General features: G+C 36.5%; 4 protein-coding genes and 1 long non-coding RNA gene across 5 annotated transcripts; 3 read left to right on the top strand and 2 right to left on the bottom strand.

Moving 5' to 3' along the window:
* The first annotated feature begins 496 nt into the window (after positions 1–496).
* LOC116177419 lies at positions 497–2,278 on the top strand. The gene is made up of 2 exons (XM_031496391.1): positions 497–668; positions 749–2,278. The coding sequence occupies exons 1-2, from the start codon at positions 615–617 to the stop codon at positions 1,889–1,891; spliced, it is 1,197 nt and encodes a 398-aa protein (XP_031352251.1). The 5' UTR covers positions 497–614; the 3' UTR covers positions 1,892–2,278.
* Positions 2,279–3,061: 783 nt separating this feature from the next.
* On the bottom strand, positions 3,062–6,867 carry LOC116175561 (39S ribosomal protein L16, mitochondrial). The gene is made up of 5 exons (XM_031493735.1): positions 6,847–6,867; positions 3,867–4,023; positions 3,657–3,814; positions 3,413–3,611; positions 3,062–3,362 (listed from the first exon to the last, which is right to left on the bottom strand). Exons 1-5 carry the CDS (start codon positions 6,865–6,867, stop codon positions 3,103–3,105), a joined length of 795 nt encoding a protein of 264 aa, XP_031349595.1. The 3' UTR covers positions 3,062–3,102.
* A 1,305-nt stretch (positions 6,868–8,172) lies between these two features.
* LOC116176021 (nucleolar protein 14 homolog) lies at positions 8,173–15,745 on the bottom strand. The gene is made up of 4 exons (XM_031494452.1): positions 13,853–15,745; positions 8,543–9,030; positions 8,340–8,495; positions 8,173–8,292 (listed from the first exon to the last, which is right to left on the bottom strand). Exons 1-4 carry the CDS (start codon positions 15,662–15,664, stop codon positions 8,187–8,189), a joined length of 2,562 nt encoding a protein of 853 aa, XP_031350312.1. The 5' UTR covers positions 15,665–15,745; the 3' UTR covers positions 8,173–8,186.
* A 783-nt stretch (positions 15,746–16,528) lies between these two features.
* On the top strand, positions 16,529–17,689 carry LOC116176022 (sugar transporter SWEET1). The gene is made up of 4 exons (XM_031494453.1): positions 16,529–16,782; positions 16,833–17,034; positions 17,094–17,372; positions 17,422–17,689. Exons 1-4 carry the CDS (start codon positions 16,706–16,708, stop codon positions 17,524–17,526), a joined length of 663 nt encoding a protein of 220 aa, XP_031350313.1. The 5' UTR covers positions 16,529–16,705; the 3' UTR covers positions 17,527–17,689.
* A 259-nt stretch (positions 17,690–17,948) lies between these two features.
* Positions 17,949–18,512, top strand: LOC116177396. The gene is made up of 2 exons (XR_004146666.1): positions 17,949–18,078; positions 18,123–18,512. It is a non-coding gene; the product is annotated as an uncharacterized LOC116177396 (long non-coding RNA).
* Positions 18,513–19,014: the final 502 nt, after the last annotated feature.

Raw genomic sequence — 19,014 nt, 5'->3', positions numbered from 1 at the left:
TTGTACCTAATGCATATTGTATTTTATGGCGAACATATATATTAAAACGTGTGTGCATAAACGCGTTCGTGGGCGAGAAGGTATAGGGATAACAACGCGAGATAGACGACGGTTCGCCCGCGGGAAGAGATCGAGTCAAGGATTCCATGCGTGCGGTTGTTCAGGTCATAAATATTTTGAACGTTGCGAAATAAATAATTACTGGTGGACTGTTGTGGAAAGTTTTAAAAAAGTGAGACAGAGAATGCAAGGTGCGCGCGCATTGTAAGTTATTTACAAGTCAAGAATTGAATTTCACTAGAGATTGTAAACTGTCAATGAGCGAATAATGATTTAATCCGCTATCAGCACGCGTTGTTTGCCACTCGAGTTTGTTTACTGATCTGTTATATACAACAAAGTCTTACCACGGTTGAGAGGTTCCGCCCCTGTATATACAACTTGCGACGATACATACATTTTTGAGAGTTGGCAACCATGCAATTTCTAGTGATGTTTCATGTGGTTGAATAAAAATATTGTTATTGTTATGAAGTTATTAAATGTTTTTACACAGAAGCTGTGGTTTTTATTTCTAGAGTGTGTTAATCATCAGAGGAGATTCTATTAAGGCAATGAATTCACTCAATAGTGGAGATAATGATGGACGATCAAATAATGATGAAAAAGTGAGTACTGCTTTATCATTACAAAATAAATTGCAGAATGGAAATGGGCTATATTTTTACAGACATTTTTTTCCTTGTAGGTTTGTAATAGGTTGACATCGATTAAAACTATTTTTGGAGAAGATTCTTATTATCCATCCTGCTTCACTTCCGAACCTATGCTACGTAAGGATCTGTACTTAGTAATGTCAAATACCGGTACTAGAAATATTAAGCAACGATGCAGAGATTTACATAAACAGTTTGTTGAATATACAATTAATAAAGTGATTCCCATTGATGGAATGATTAAGGATTTGCTGCACTTAGTGATGATTAATGGAGGGCTGCGCCCCTGGCAACCCACTTACAAGAAACTGGATTGTGAACTTAACTACTTGATAGATAGAGTAGTACTATGTCCAGAACTGAAACTTGAAGGCATTGACAAAGATAAATACAGATCTGTTGCAAATGTAACAAGGAGTGTTGGTGTGCAACATGTTGTGCTCTCTTCGGTGCCAGATTTATCTGACGGTTCAGTATCTGAGTCACTTGAATCATCTGATTCAGGTGATAAATTAGAAACTGAGCCAAAGAAGAAACTTCGTAAGGTTGTGCAAGAGGCAAAGAATATAAATGTAGACAGCCACATTAGTAATTTCAGGCGAGATCCATTAGTACTATGTCAAGTGGACATTTTAATTTTAATCACACTAAGCAATGCCGCCTATGTGGCTAAACATCTCGGATTAATTTATTTAGAAGATGTGCTAGATGATGTACAGAACGTGACAGAATATTTGTTAAATACTAATGCAAAGTGTTACAAGCTGGCTCAAACTCGCATTACTGAAAAGCTGATGAATGGATTCAGCAACATCGTCGTCACATCCAACATCTCCGCGTGGAAGAACATTCGAGCAAATGTGAGAGCGATTTTGACAGAAGAATATATGCTTGATGTGATATATCGAAAGGAAATGAATGAGGCTTCAGATTATGTCGTTTTGGTCGATAGTTTTTTGTCCTGCGTTGAAGCTATAGGAGGCATTGTAAGCAAAGCTTTGCACTTCCCAGTTACAACACCAGTTAAATATGAAGTTGATGGGAAGAAATTTGCCACAATCAACGTACCTATAACGGCCATAGTACCGCTATATATAATTAGATACTTGACGCAATACTACATGGCATCAAACACAGCTGCAGAGTTAAGTTTATCAAAGTTGCTTGACTGTTGATGAGTTCTACGAAATTTTGTGTTTTTGCGTTTTGTTCTTTTACTTCTTACCAGGAATGATAAAATACTGTAACTTATATGGATCTCTTAAAATTCTTGTGAACAGATAGTATTATAGCAGCCAGTATTTTATTTTTTAATTAATTATCTCTTGAGTGATGATCAGTAATCTATGGTTCTAACTAACGACTTATATGGCGGACACTAAACAATTTTTTTAATTACTAGGGTAAAAAGTGACATTTAAGAATACAAAATAATATTTCAGCAGTCTAAAAAATATGGTATTCAATATTGTAAACTGTGATATAAGATATTTTAATACGCAATTGGAAATACACCAAATGATGTGATTTTTTTCATTAAACGTTTGTGGTTTGAACCTTTATTTTTGTTTTGTTTTTTATTAGTCCTACCTTAGTGTAAAGAATAGAATAGTGAGATGTGTCAATATTACCATCCACTATAAAGATTGGAGGTTAAAAAAATACAGATTGTTTTCTCGAAATGATTACGCTACTCAACGCTAGTACTGTACAGAAATCTCAGTTCTCAGATTTTGCATACACATGCCTTTAGTGGTGCCAAGTTAAACTTTAGAAAATGGGGGGTGGGGGTAAACACATGTTCTACCCTTCATGGTATTGTAATGGTAGGTCTCATCAAAAGGAAAGAAAATGTTTTTTTCCGGTCGATCTGAGGCATTTTTTTTGAGGCCTCAAAAACCTTCCTTTTTTACCAAAAACCGACTACACCAAAATTTCTCGGGAAAACACTTCTTCTTATTAATTTTGGTGCGTAGAATCCAAATCGAATTGTACTTTTTCGATTAGACGTCTCAATCAAAAGTTATGGACTAAAAACCAATTTCGAAAGAAAATTCAAAGGGCTGTAACTTTTGAACTAGTAGCCCAATCTTGGAACTGTTTGAAATTACTCTAAATATATCAAACCAATTGCCAATTCTAATTCCTGCATGAACTATGCAGTAACAATTATTACAATTGCACTTACAAAGGTGATTAGTCTAGTCTAATTGAACTATAAGAAAGTACATCATTCATAAAGATTTCCCCAATTATTTTAATGCAATTATTGACAGATCTACTTAGTTCTGTTAAATGTTCTGGACTTCAAGGACCCATCCCCTAACAGATTAATACCTATTGACCACTATTAAAAAAACTATTAATTTATTATCAACGCTAGTTTTCAAACATGCTTACAAAACCATTTAAAATCAAATGGGGACAGCCAATTTTGGCACCCGCCCATATTATTCTGAATTACATATTTCATTGTATAAAAATTTAAATTATTTTTCTCATCCTCTATTTCCTTTCGCCTCATTTCCTGCAACAGCTCATGAGACACCGCCATCGCCTTGAATGGCAATTTCTCTGCGATTTTCTGCAAAAAATCCTTCACCTCGTCGAACTCACATTTCCCCCCCAGTTCTACAATGATTCGCCCTAAAAGAATATCACGTACAAATCTATTTTAAGAAATTGTTGCAGATTACCTGCTTTGATTGGTGTGACGTAATGGTCGATTGCACCCTTGCCACCACCCAAGCGCTGTCCTTGTCCACGTTTCGTGACCGGTTGCCACGGCGCGTCGACTCGCCATATTGCAAACATACGTTGTGTGTCCATTTTGCGTCCGATACCCAACCTCATTACCTCAAAGTGCTGATATTTTAACCGTCCACCGCCCAATGCCTACCAAAGTAACATGAGTTTGCTGCGACTTGCAAATGAGCTTACCATAATCCCATACTGTTGATGTAATAAAAAGTTATGAACCATTTCTTTGCCTCGCATGTAGCGTAGACGTTTTTGCATCTTTGGTGGTTTCAAACCGGGCGGAAACTGTGGTACTCTTTCCATCACGGTTAACTTTGTTCTTTCAGGAATGGTCACATCTGCATTACAAAAAAATACAGAACTCAATAGTTTACTACAGTAGAGGCTTACGATCAAAGTTTGGAGGGGCCGGAAAGTGCTTGAATCCACAGACGCTGGTCCATTGAGGTGTGTTTAGTACTAAAATCGTAATTATACAGGGTTTCCCATAATATATTACCCACCTTAAAAGCTCAATAAAATCGCTAAAACCAGTGTTGTGACATATCTAGATACTTTTGAAAGCTCTAGTTACAGATCTTGGCACTTGTAACGATACCTGTAACTAGATACCTTTTGTATCTGTGAGTCTTAGATACTTTTCTTTGATGGAGGTATTATCGGAGGAAAACCATATTGGGTGCATCCACTTGTAAGACAAGGGCTTGAAGTAGAAGCTCTCCGTCACCTCAACAGAATCACGAGTCGTAAAAAAGATCATTCGTCGACAAAACATCTAGTGTAAACTCGTTCTTACATTCCTTTATATTTTCCAAGGACGTTAAAAATACCCGTTCTTAATATTTCCACAGACGGGTATCCGTCATTTTTTACAATTCGAAATACCGTAGGTTCGTGTGAACTTGCGCGTAGAATGTGTTATGGTTATGGTACCCATTAAAAAATAATAGTGTCCTTATAAATAACGAACGACGAATTGTCGCCGTGTGAACGGGGTGTAAATATGAAATCAAAAAGTGGCAAGTGTTCAAACATTTAAGGCAGGACCCCCTTACGTTAGTTGTAAATTGTAAACAACGCTATGACCTGAAGTATTACAGTAGGGAAGAAACGCACAATAGAACAATATACTGGGTTATTTTGCATGTTTTTGCAAGGCGATCAGTGATTTTAATAGGCAATAATCTCGAATGAGCAATAGGGAAACTGTTGTTAATGTGCAAGATAATTTGCTGTAATTGATTGATAATAAAGCATGATAAATAATATAAATCACATACACAAAACATATGACAGTAAATACAAGGTAAGAACAATTTGCGAAACAATGAATCGGTTGGGGTAGAAAACAAGGTATCTGTACAACAGGTGACTCATCATTGGTGCATACAACCCTTTTGTAAAAAGCAAGATGTTAAATTACATGGCCTTTGACGGAAAATTCAACGTTTAAAACTAAGGGAACATTTGGAAATTAGTGAATCGCAATTCATATCGCCCATATATTCTAACACGAAGTGTTTTGTGTTAGCAGATTCTGACCCCTCAGACGGGTAATCGTAATAATGAATCTTCGCGCGACTATAGTTGAGATTTGAGGTCAGTTCCGGCATTAGGTGTTGTAACTAAATGTGGTTACAGTTATTTACCACTCCAGGGCCAGTGACGTTCTCTTCACGGAAAAGTGTTGGGCAAACATTGCACCAAAAATGAAAGAGATTTCAAATAAAAGCTAACGGAACTTTACATACACATGATCAAGCGTTGAGATTTCAAATCAAAGATTGAAAATTATTTTTAAAAAACATAAGATGTATACAAATTATAGATAAATTATAAAGAAATGCAAAAGATTACTACCTGTATTAAATAACAACAAATGAACAAACGTAGACGGAACGATGCTTCGTGGCGAAAGTTAAAACTAAAATGCCTTACGTAGTCTCTACGAGACGGCGCCGTCCCCGCTTTCCCCTTCTAATAAAAAGTAGGGCGGTTGCCAGGTGTATCCGCGTAGGTTGTATACAGGGTGGTTTGTCAGGATCATTTTTATTTTGAGAAATTGTGCTTTTTGTAGCACCATTTTTTATTACGATCATTGAATCTGTACGTTTATGTCCACCTTGCCATATTTCGGTTTGGAATTTTGTTTAGTAAACAACAAAGATTGATGTTAGACGTGCACAAAATTCTACATAAACCAAACTGTACGTGGGAATTGTTGTTATATGGTAACCGCGTTTTCAATAACGTTAAAAAAAGCTTATTTTCAACGTATTTAAACAAAGGTAAGAGCAAGAGTGGTATTGAAACCAAGCACGTACCTAGAGGGACGACACTCCAGGTGGGCCCGAGAAGAGAAGAGTTCTCTTTAGAGTGCTTGACATACACAAAACTTCATGTATCCATTATAGTTGTTTACTTTTATTTATTTATTTATTATCGCTCTCTTGTTCTGGGCCCTCAACAGGCTTGCGCCCAATTACAGAGTGACCCGCATAATGCTTTTTAGAGGTGCCTCTACAGAAGGTCTTAAGTTATTGTTCTATTACTACTCCTGTAGTAATGCGAATTAGGAAAACTGCAAGAAAACCTAATTCGAAGTAGCCGGAAATATGCTCGAAACTGGTCTACAAAACGCTAGAAGCACTGCAAACGCTGAACGAGAAAATTGTAGTGTACCGGTCATTTCTTTTGTGAGTTGCTGTAAACTTAAATAATTTATATACAGTGTCCCATTTAAATAAATGTATTTCACTATACATTTTTTGAAAATCCTTCTAAAAGCTTGATTTTTGGTTTGAGCTAGGAAGCTGATCTATTAAGAATTTGGCACATTTTTTTGCTACTGGATTAATTACACATCTTCATAGTTTTCTAAACTATACCTACCTTGATAAATGCTGCTATAATAATAATGGTAACCGCAGTAACTGTCACTGTCTTAAAGTTCAAGGAAATGCTATCCCATTTACTTCATAACATAATGCCAACAATATCGATACGAAAAGCAATAAAACATTACCAACATTCGGTATTGAAAAAAGTGTTCAGAAAGTTAAAGACAGTTTGGTTCGAAGAGAGAGCACAATGGAGGTTGTTGTTACGAGCAAGTGTGCACTACTACACCAGGTTAAAATATGAGTCATTTTCAAGATGGAAATTTTACATAATGAACCGAAAACAAAAGAAAATTAAGCAACAAATTGGAGTTTATTTCTATCAGAACCGTTTGAAGCTTAAATGTTTTGCTCACCTGAAAGACATTCGAAGTTTACACAGCAGGGGACGCCTCATACACCAAAGTGCTGTGCAGTACAAAATCTTTGCATTTTTGTATATGAATACCCTTAACATTCACAACAATTACCTTCAAGAAACCATCCGGCATTATGTCAACGTACTACATCTCCATGCTTTTAAAAGTCGGGTCTTCAAGTATTACTTTAGGAAACTGCAAATGTATACAGAAAAACGTAAACTTAAAAAAAGTCACTGCGAATTAATTGAAGTGTTTCGACAAGCTAAGTGCAATCCAAGACTCTTGGCTGTAGCGCTGCGATCTTGGATTTATTTCACCAGCATTTCATTGGGTACAAGACAAAAGGTGGAGTTGATGAGGCAACGTGTGAATGTGAAACTCAAGTCGGTGTATTTTCATCTATTACAGAGTTATGCGCGAGGAAGAACGCGCAAAAACAACGAGAAGCAGCTGGCGGTTTTGTTTTACGAAAAATCTTTACTTCACAAATGTTTCAAAGCCTTTGTAACTTACAGAGACGTTCGAAGGTCGAAACATGTGAAGCAAAGGCATGCTTGCCAATTTGCCACAAATAAACTAATGCAAGCATGTTTTAAGGCGATAGTAAAGTATAAGAACGGAGAACAACGCAAGCGAGAAGCGCATTGGAGAATTGTGGCGACATTAGCGATGAAATCTCAAAGGAGGTGTTTCACCATTTTGCGAAATCAACGCAGAGTGCGTTTAATAAACGAGAAAAAGTATGAGAATGCGTGCCAGTTTCATGCGAGACAGGTGGAGAAGAAAGCTTTTCTCATTTTAGTTGGTTACCGGATATACCAAGCACAGAAGCGTACCTTATACGACCGTATTAATATGGCGGTGAAGCAATTAACTTTGCAAAGAACTTTTGACAAATGGCGATCGTTTTGTGCCATCAGTCGGCAAAAAAGGAGAATGGTAAATCAAGCAGACAAACACTATCTATCCAGCACAATGCGCAGAATGTTACATCTTTGGAAACAGTCAGCTAGAAGACTGAAATTAACAAGAGAGCAAATGAATGAGTCGGAGAAGATCTACAGTTTAAAAACTAAACAAAAAGCGCTTCAAAGGCTTAAAGCGCACGTGGACGAGAAAAAAAAATTACAAGCACATTTACATGCGGTAGAAGACTTCAACCGAAGTCACATGCTGCGTAGTGGAATTCGGATTCTTTTAACAAGCGCGTTTAATTTACACAAAGAAAGGGAAAAACTCGCCCTAGAAAAATATCGCCGAAAGCATTTTCTGGCCGTTAAATATCTGGGAATATGGAAAAGATGCCTTCCGATGGCAATTAAGCAACCCCAACCTTCCCCAGTACCATACGAGTGCATGTCATTCCAATGGAATCCCACCTGCTTTGATAAACCCAAAATCCCTAAATATTTAAGAGCAATAATAAACAATTAGTCGAATCATTACGTTTATTTTCTTCGCCTTTGATTTTTGCGGTCCATTGAATTGAGTTCTGACTGTTGAATGTTGGCCTCGGCGAATATTTTCTTAACCTTTTCTTTCCGGAGCTTATCACTGAAAAGCGAGGGTTATTATCAGGATGTTACGACACGTGCGTTTACCTTTCAATGCGTTCCTTAATTTTAACACGTCCCAGGAACGCTTTATCCCTGCGGATTTCGCGTAGGGCGCCCTTCTTTTCCACCTTAATCTTGTGCAGCAGCTTCGCGCGTTCCATTTTTTCCTTGGACATTATCTTCCTGCTCTTCACATCATATCTAAGGAACAGAAATTGAGCGTCATCTATGGGAACACGCTTACTTACACTTTCTGAATGTTCGGCTCGTATAATCTCAGCGCCTTTGGTTTGCTCGCCTGCATGACAATGTAGTACAGTTTCTTATCGTGATTCGATTTCAATTTATCCAGAATCTCCCCCAGCAACTGTCTCAAATCGGGTGTATAATTTGCAGTGGGGATTTGTCCCAAATATTCCTCAATCGGAGAAAATATTTCGCAGTTTGACGACAACTCATGGAAATTTTCGTTGAATTCCGATACTAATTGCAGTGCAACCTGTAGACTTCTCTGTTTAAAATCCTCGGATATATCCAATTCGGTTAAATCGGTCAGTTCTAACTTCGTAGTGGTTAGCGTTGTGGTTCGTTTAGTTAAAACAAGATGGCTGGAGATGGAACGAAAAGGCGGAAGAACTTTTATTTGCTTCACGCAGGGTTTTGGAATGGCCATGTGGAGCACTCCGGCGAGAAATTTGGTGGCGGATGGAAGGTAGCGTTTTGATAATGCTGTAAACTACAAAAATGTTACGGTAGCTACACACTCATCAAAGTAATATATCAAGAATTTCGATGCAAAATTACACTGACAGCCATTACCAATTTAGGCAGTAGTAGTACTGCTATGGTAGAAGACTGTGATGTTTATAAGAAGTCACAATTAGTGTGAAGTACCCTGTTTATAATATAATAAATTGAATTGAGCGTTCGTAAATGTGCCCGAGTCACTAAAATCAGTTGTCCACAGTAGTTTATACGAGGGTGTTTTTTTGGGAAGTTTAGTTAAACCAAATTCGTTAAATACGCTTTGGTTAAACGTTCCTGGGCAAGTGAAATAGGTATGGTTTTTAAAATCTGTACTTAGGAGTTACTCTGAAGCCGAATCGATGTAAAATTTCAAAATGGTGACACTTCCGGAAATACCTAGTAAGTTCGTTATTTTAAATTGCAACCCCTATTTTTTGTTGCATTTTCAGATTCTAGTGAAATTTCAGTTCTATTAATACCCACATATCGATATACCTATAAAATGTATGGGTTTTAAGTTAATTTGACTTGAAAAAAAATGGCGGATACAGACGGTACATTGAAAATTGATTACTTGAAAACGGTTGCATAGATAAAGGATAAGTTAAGTTGCGTACGACCGTTAGTCCGGGAAATAGAGACTGAAAATGGACCATTTCCTACAAAACGAGAAGTAGTTCCAATTTTTAGCTTCCTAGCATGTGCTAGGTAGCTATTGCGATAGCCGTTTTTTGAATATTTCAAAATTTCATCAAATGTCGACGTTTTAGACCATTTTAAGCAACTTTTAAAGAATAAAATTTTTTTCCGTCTGTATGTACGTACGTACGTTTGTTGGCAATTTTCTGAGAAAACGGCTCGACGGATTTTGTTGAAATTTTGTATATAGGTATGTTTTAGGCATACCGAACAGAAAAATTTTTTGACTTTTGAAAAAAAATTTTGGAGCGCCGTAACGGCATCGAACTTTTTTTTTCAAATAGCAACCTAAAATTTTTATTCTATTATTTGGAAGACCTTATTTTCCTGTGTACAACCTACAAAAAATTGGGCCGGGTTATATTATCAAAAAACGGAGAAAAAAGTTGTCAAAGTCAAAAAATTGTGTTGCATATGTGCACAACGCAACGATCTTGTTTCTGAAGCAATTTAAACGAAATTTAATTTCATCAAATGTTGACGTTTTAGATCATTTTAAGCAACTTTTAAAGAATAAATTTTTCCCGTCTGTAAGTGCGTACATATGTTGGCAATTTTTGGTTTCAGCTAGGAAGCTATTCTGTCAAGAATTTGACACCTGGTTTTGCATGTCATGGAGGAACATCTGGTGGTTAAGAATCCAAGTTTTCGACCTCCTACCCCTTGTGCTTCCCCCGCACCACCCCTAAAACCAAAGAAATTTGGGTGGTTTTTGGGTTTTTCAATCATATCTTTTTATAGATTCACTTTACAAAAAAATATTGTTATCAGAAACTGTAGACCATCGAATTTTACACAAATTTGTGATATACTTCTTTTTCGTAAATTTTTTATTTCAAAAGATACAGAACTGCAAGTTTGTCTTTATTTTGAAGATTCCAAAATGTATGTACATGTACATATTTTAAGGAAATTATATGTTATCTCTATAATCATAACATTTATATGCGAAAATACCTCGATTATGAAGCTATGGTGCTATTAATTTCGGTACCCTGAACCCCTATCAAAGGGGATGATAGCACTTCAACCCCTTGGTCGTAGTAGGTGTTAATACTTAACAAATGAAAACTGGTTATTGGTAAAATTCCCCCTTCTTACTTGTTTACCTGTATTACAAAGAATAATGTAAATTTCAGTGTCTAACCGAATCTGCCTCAGAGCAGTTGAGTTGTAATAAACCTTACATTACAGCAAAGTATTTTTATTAATTCAGTTTAATAGGAACTCGATAAAGTAACTAAATCTTGAGCAATTGTTGATTAGTTAAATTAACAGTAGGTATTTGAATCATCTGTGTGATTATGCGCTTCCGAATACAATTATCAAATAAGAAAAGTGGTCTTCATTTTAACCCGTTTCAATCTCCTACAAAAAGGGACTACTTCAACCCCCTATAGTGATTTTTGAAAGGGTTAAACTAGAACGAGTGTTCAGGAGAGTTCATTTCCTGAAATGAAGTGAAACAATCAACAAACGTACATTACAAAGCGCTACAATCTCACAGTCATTCAAATATCCTCACTAGCAAGGGTTGAAAGTTGAATTATTATGCATCCCCTTTGGTAAGGGTGCAGGGTCGCGGGATTTATACCACAATAAGTTCAAGATATTTTCTCATAAAATTCTTAATTATAGAGATAAAGTATAAAATTTGGTGAAAACATCTACATAGATTTCAGGATTTTTAAAAACATACGCAACTTTGAAGCTCTATATCTTTTTTTAATAAACATTTCACAAAAAAAGTAATGTATATCAAAGTTGTGTCGAATTTTGTGATCTACAATTTCTAATAACAATATTTTTTTGTAAAGTGAACCTATAAAAAGATATGATTGAAAAACTAAGAAACCAACCAAATTTCAAGGGTTTTGGGGTTGGTACGGGGGAAGCACAAGGGGTGTAAGGTCGAAAACTTAGATTTTTAACCACCAGATGACTGTCTATGACATGCATAAGAAATTGGAACTACTTCTCATTTTGCAAATTAAAACCCTCTATTCCCTGGACTACGTACCTATGGATCCAAATTTAAGAAATTTCAAAGACTAAAAACTGAGCTAAAAACTTAGTTTTTTTTTAATGAAATGCCCATTTTCTTACTATTGCATTTAATAAAGAATCAAAATTGACATATTTTGATATTACTTATTCCCATTCATTGAATTGGTGCGTTTTTTTCGGATTTTCTTTTTAGTAGTCGGCCATGATTTAATGACAATCAAGGAATGGATTCTTTAATATCATTAATTGTAATCTAAATAATTAATTAATTAAAAAGGCAACAAAGGTAATCTTTCTAGCTCGCACTTAAACCACTTTTGATTGCGGTTTCTATTTGCCATAGCCCATTTACCTTGACTTTTGAGTACCGGCAACATAGAGCAAGGCAATCCTTGTAGGAGTTTTTTTTATTATTTTTTATTAATCCAATAGCGCGAAATCCGATTTCAATTTCGCGTTGTTCACAGTCCGTCCACACTTGTTTTGAACTTAAACCTCGATGCTCTCAATTAATTTGACATTTTTTGTGGTGTGGTGTGTCGCATTGGCTTATATTAATAGTCCAGTCGATATAATCAAAAATGGGGGGGTAGCTGGAAGGTACGGGGTTTATACTAGAGACACTCCTACCGGCCCTTTGGACCACGAATCGTTGCAGTAGAGAGGCGGCGGCGTTGATGTTCATTCCAGTGGGCCAACTGCTCGAGGATCACCATTATAACCCCGCCAAAAACCCAAACCATTTTATTCCGGCATCCCAATTTCGGGCAAGTGGACAATCCAGCGACCACATTAACCTATCCCCACAAGGTATCCACCTCCCCTTTTTCCATACCGTCAAATATATCGGCATTACCTTCTCCCGAACCCAACCTCGACTTAACCTTAAAAAAACGCGCAACCGCACCAACCTCATCCCTGTACTCCGCGGACACATCCACAGATGTCATCTCAAAAGACTCCAGCAAAAAATTTCGCGACAAAATTTGTTTTTAATGATAGCAATAAGATGAACTTCATAACCATGCTGAAGAGTGAAATGGCCGCCAAGAGGGTAGTAGAAGAAGCAGATGTAATGATTGTGGGGACTGCTGTCATCATAACAGGGAAAGGCATAGATTTTCTGGTGCTACTCCTTGCTTTTGGTTCTTCCAAAAAGAACATCTATTTTTAGAAGAGTGGGAAATGTAACAGCCCTTTTGTGGTACAATCATCCCACTCGTTCAAATACGAACCATAGCAAATTCTTTTCCTGCATACGATAAGTTGGTGTGACACCATCTCACCGCCTTTGGGTATTAGAAAGAAGAAGGTAATGCAAGGTACAGCAAGAATCCTAACCTTTCACAGATGTTGGAGATTTTTCCATCTCAAATTGAGGGTTTCTGAAAATGCATTTCTTACATTAAAATGAATCATTTGCAGGCAGACGACGACCTCAAAAAATTGTAACTTAAAATACCCACGAAAATACCACAAGACACAATGTAACATCTAGGGTCCTAACACTATCCTCTAGAATTCTAGCAAAAGAGAAAGAGTAATTATCCCTGTCTCGAGCCCTGTCTCACTACAGTACTTCATCTTAATTGCGTTGAAATCAGAATAAAATAGAAAATAGTGTTTCTATCTAAAAAACAAAATGGCGCTACTTCCGGTATACGCTGAAGCGGCGCCATCTTGAAATTATTTTATTTCAATTTGCAATGGCCTATTATGGCTTTAAACAAAATTTCAAGTTCCTATTTCACCTGCAAGTTTAAAAACACACATATCTACAGCATTGGGGAACTTAAATGCCATAGGTACTATGGTGGGGGTTCGTAACAGAGATCATAGGATTTCTGTAGGTACCTATGTAGACGAGTATGTAGATATATTAGGTACAAATTTTGTAATGAAAACCTGTAGACGACCTTCTTTAAACAATAAAGTTTTCAAAACAAAAGAACTGTTTTCCTTCAATTACTTCCTTAAATAATTAAATGGACGCCTCTTAGCGTGCTGACGACCAATTGGACCAATGTGATCTTGCTATAAAATTTTTTGGTTTTATGAATGAAACTTCAAGTATAATGAGACAAGTGAAATAAATTGATACAAACCTCTAACACCAACGTCACCAGGAACAATCCATAGGCGATGTCTCTTCGTGACCTTATCCTACAATTATGCAGCATTTGATCCATGAAGACAATTGTCGGCGTGACAACCGGATGCCTAAAATCAGATGTTGGAAAAAGGCAACTCACAATTTTCAAAAATATTAAAACGTTTAAGCTGGGAAATAGTTTTTTGTTCTTTCGATAGTCCCTTTGCTTTTCCTTAATCACTTCTGAAATTGCCTGTTGGGCGTTCTCTTGATTAAGCTGTGCAAGATCAAACAGTTGAGGCACTAAAAAATTGGAGATTTTAAAACAGTTTACAATGTCAGAATTTAGGTTCAAGTCGTCAATGTATTGCAAAAGGTACACAAATAGCAGTCCTAAAGTCTCCTTATTAGCTTCCCCCAAACTAGGATGGTTGCATTTGATCATCCTTTCCAATATAACACAGTGATGCTCTGCCGATTTATTGTGTAGAAGTTCATGTAGCTCTTCGTACGAATTTGGAAGAGTGAATGTGTAAGGCAGCTCCTCCCTAGCTTTCTCCATCATTTCTTTCCGGACCAGTAAATCTGCTTTTATATTGTCAGTCACACTACTTTCTCTATCACTGTCCTCATTGTCTCCATTCATCTCGTCGTCACTAGAACTATCCTCCTCTTTCAAATCAGAAAGGTCATCTTCTGATTCGGCGTCACCATCTTCCTCTTCTTCAACCGCCTCACTGTCCCCCTCCTCTTCTTCAACCGCCTCACTCTCTTCCTCCTCTTCTTCAACACCATCCACCTCAACTCTCATCTCCTTGTCTACAGGTACATTCGACTCCCCCTTTTCGTTGTATGATAATGTAACCTCCGGTTCAAAATCATAAGCGAAATTGTCATCCAAATCGTCAGCGCTACGATGCTTCGGTGCTTCAGATTTGTCGTCCTCAAAAACCCCTCTCATTCTACTTAGTCGCTCCCTTTCCAATTGCTCCAATTTCTCTTTCTCCTCCCTGGCAATTTCGTCCTCAGTCTTCAAACGATCTGTAGCGTAACCGCGAGGTTGATTTTTCAACTCCTTCATAATCCTATCGTAATCATCCACCTCCGATTTGTCAGCCTGCACTTCGGCTACCCTTTTGAAACTATTATTAACGAGCGGAATGAGATCCTTCCACTCCTCGTCTAATTTCTCAGTGAGCTCGAGCGTCTGCTCCTTCGCCTTCTGCTTCTCGGCCTTGCGTTTTTTCGATTCCGCTATCAACTGATTAATTAAGTCCTTGTGCGACTTGAAACCCTCATTTCCCGTTTTAGTCAGAACACCACCGCCGAAATGTGCATCTTCAACGAAATCCGATTCTAACCTACCGGTATCTTCGTCTGCATTACTTTCATCGTCGGACCTTGTGTTGGCGAACTTCTCGATTTCGCTCAAAGTTTGTCCTTTGTGAGTCAAAACTTCGTCATTGGCAAGGTTAAATATTGACGATTTCTTGTGAGCCTTAAACCTTACAGCAGCGTAACGTGCCATGGCACGATCGTCTTCGGACAAACCAGAATTATGTTCGCCAATACGTTTATCGATGAATTTATTAGATTTGTTCATAAGTTTAAACTCTTGTAAAAGCGTTCCCTTTCGTTTCTTGAGAGCTTTCGCTCTGGACACGCCGGGAAGACCCCTGTCGTTCTTCAACTTGCGACCAAGTACTTTAATTTTCTCTTTATTTATGTGCATTTCGAAGGGATTTAAGGTTTTGGCATTTTTTGATTTTTTCTTATCGCTGATGTGCTCTGCGAGATTTTTCTTCTTATTTTTTGTCTTTGCCATTCTTTGGGTTATTTCTAAAGATGAATTATTTTCACGTGCTAACACAAATTACAAAACAAAAAAGTGAGGTTAAGCATTTAGAGTTTGGACTGTGGCTAAAGTACCCAATGTATAATTTAAAGGCGTAATTACACCTTGTACCTTGAATTATGTATAGTGTGATTGCATCATAGACAAATAGATATTAGACGAACGACGACGGCGACGGCTAGCATCCTAGTTAGAGAAATTTCCTAGAATTACGCCGGAGGAAAAATATGCAGAGCCGAGTCCGTTGATTAAGCGAGAAGGGTTCTAGATATTTGCAAGAACCCATTTTGTGACGTTTCGTAAAATCTTGTAGCAACCCATTGGCGGGATATGCCACGGGAGTGTAAATTCGAATGCTACCTCGATGCATAAAGCTCAAAATGTGTAAACAAAATGGCCGATTTTATTTTTTGTAATTTTATTACTTACACGAATGCCAAGCAAAGCAAGCGCCATCAATTTTGAAACATATAATTCCCAGTAGCAAAGATAGGTAATTACTTCGCCATCCATTCAAGCAAGCAGTCTGTCAAAGCATTATATCCAAATTTTAAAGAAATCATAATTTATTGACCAAATTGTGACACCCCACTTATACTATTTACTTAGTATTTATAGTTTGTAAATAGAACTTGAAACATTTTCAAACAAAAAACCCAGATAACAATACCCGAAGTAGGTATGAGATGCTGGATACAAAAATTACATTTTTCATTATCTTATCGTTATCTGTAGTGTTGACTTGATCTGTTCCTTTTTTTTCTCATAAAGCTGTATAGTAACCACAGAGTGGCGCCAAAACAAGGAAATCAAATGGCTATTCGAACACCAATAGTGTTCCTTCTTGCACCTTAATCTGAAAGGACAGGTAAAATCGTCCAAATTCGTCTACAACCCGATCTAAAACGAACAACCTTACGGGTTGCGTGGTCCATTAGAAAAGGTGTCGATAATTTAATTAATCACAAATTTAAATTAAATTCCTCACTAAAACACCTGCATATAAATGATATGAACAGGGAAGATTTAAGAAACATTTTGGCATTTACTGCTTCGATAACTACAATTTTTCAAAGTCTCGCGGGAACGTAAGTAAACAGATTTATTTACACAAATGCAGTGCATGGAATTGTTTCAGTTTGGTTTGTTTAAAAATCGTACAGAAAAAAAGCACCGGCGACCTATCTGGACTACCCTTCATATCCGGATTCTTGGCTGCCAGTTCGTGGTTAGGCTATGGGTTTTTAATTGGAGATCCCACACTAATTTTTGTGAATACAGTTGGAACAGCTTTAAACTTCTCGTACGCTTCCCTGTTTTGCTTTTTCAGTATCAAAAAGGTACAATGAGTATAATGAACCGTTATCAACTTTGTGATAAGAGCAATGTTTATTTTTAGACTGTTGTCCTTCGGCAATTTGTGGGAAGCGTGTTCGGTATAATAACATTATTACTTTATTTAGTAAATGGATTTAGTACGGAGATCTCGATTAAGTATGTCGGATTTTTATCATGTGCATTGACAATAATGTTTTTTGCCGCTCCTTTAACATCTCTGATGTACATCATTAGAGTGAAATCGGCAGACAGTTTGCCCTTCCCAATTATATTAATGACGTTCATTGTTACGATACAGTGGTTTTTTTACGGAGCTCTTCTTCACGACTATTTCATACAGGTGAAGATCGTTTACTGTAGACAGGCCTTAACTGATTGATTGTTTACAGATACCGAATATTTTGGGATGCCTTCTGTCTGGATTTCAGTTGTTCCTTTTTTGGATATATTCAAAGTCATCTGCGGTAACTTATACACCTGTACAGAATCTGTAAAATTTGCTTTTGCATTTTAATTTACCAAAGAGTAATTATAGGTATATTTTTATAGTATTTATAATTAGATTTGTTAACAAGTTGTATTGTTATTACCAAAGTTATGTACTTAGATGTATTTTTGAACGATGTTAATTGTTATCAAATACCTAAAATTTGTATGTAAATTCTTCATTTAGTAAAGAATTACAGTAAAATCGAATACTTTATTTAACGGTAAAATTAACAGTACAACCGTTGAGTGAATTTAATTACTCAATGGTACAACCAAATAGTACTCTTTGGTACAACCATTGAATTTATAAAAATTCAATGGTGCAACTAAAAGATGCTTTGATGAGAGACTGGAGTACTGGTGATAGGCAACACACAATTCCACCTTGCAAATCAAAATTTGTAAAAAAAATAAATACAGTAGAAACTAGTAAACGAAATCACGTTTAACCGAAACAGTCAGTGACCCAAAAGCATGACTTTTGTAAAAAATTGGAATTAACAGTACTGGAATTTGCAAAATAATCGTTGCATTTTCTGTATGTACGCTATTAATAGGTAGGTACTAATCTAATATGTATTTAAAAAATTACATTTTGTAGGTTTTATTTTCCTTCCATATATCCATAATAAATATAACTGCTATAACCTACTGAGGAAATAGAGGAAGAGATAAAAGATATATACTATGAGGTTTTAGAGTAAAATAGACAGCATCCCAAAGGAAAACGCATAGGTAATAATAATGGGTGATGCAAATGCCACGTCTGAAATGAAGATAGTGGGAGGGGAAAGCAAGCACACGAACAGTAATGACAATGATGTCGTTAGCAATAGAAAATAATCTAAAAATAATGAGCACACATTTCCAAAGAAACGACATCCGAAAAGGGACATGAAAAAATAATAAAAGTCAGATCTGGTGGGAGTGCAAATAAAGTTGAAAGATACCTATGGAAAGAGCAGAAAGGAAAAGAAGTTTAAGAAGGAAACAAGTAAGATATAATGTAAGTGCGCTTCAAAATGAGGAGGTGGCGCGAAAGTATAAGGAAGGACATAGGAGAATTACTCAAGAAAGAGAAAGAATAAGCAACATAAAGGAATACCACAAGAAAAAGAAAGGATTTACTTAGATGAAGAGTGCATAGAGGAGATAGAGATAAAGAAAAAGGTTTAGACAAAAAAATGTTGCAAGGAAAAAAGGAGATCTTGAAAATCAAATTAAGGGGATGGAGAATAAAAAAAGAAATCAGAAATTCCTATAACAACGTTATAAGGAGATCTGAACGGGATCTCAAAATAAGGTGTCTTTCATTAAAGACGAGGAATTTAATGTAATTTTTATTAGGACGCGAGTATAAGTTATGTATGTACTAGAATAGATCATTATGAATTACTATAGCCAATAGAAACTATAAAGGTTTATTGTGTGTCGTTAACCAACAAAACAATCTCTTTAATTCTATTGGCTATTTCTTCTGATCTAATAATGAT

This window comes from Photinus pyralis, unplaced genomic scaffold, assembly GCF_008802855.1.
Source record: "Photinus pyralis isolate 1611_PpyrPB1 unplaced genomic scaffold, Ppyr1.3 Ppyr1.4_LG7, whole genome shotgun sequence".
Lineage (NCBI taxonomy): Eukaryota > Metazoa > Arthropoda > Insecta > Coleoptera > Lampyridae > Photinus > Photinus pyralis.
The sequence above is the reverse complement of the archived record's forward strand: the minus strand, read 5'-3'. Positions and strand labels throughout refer to the sequence as shown.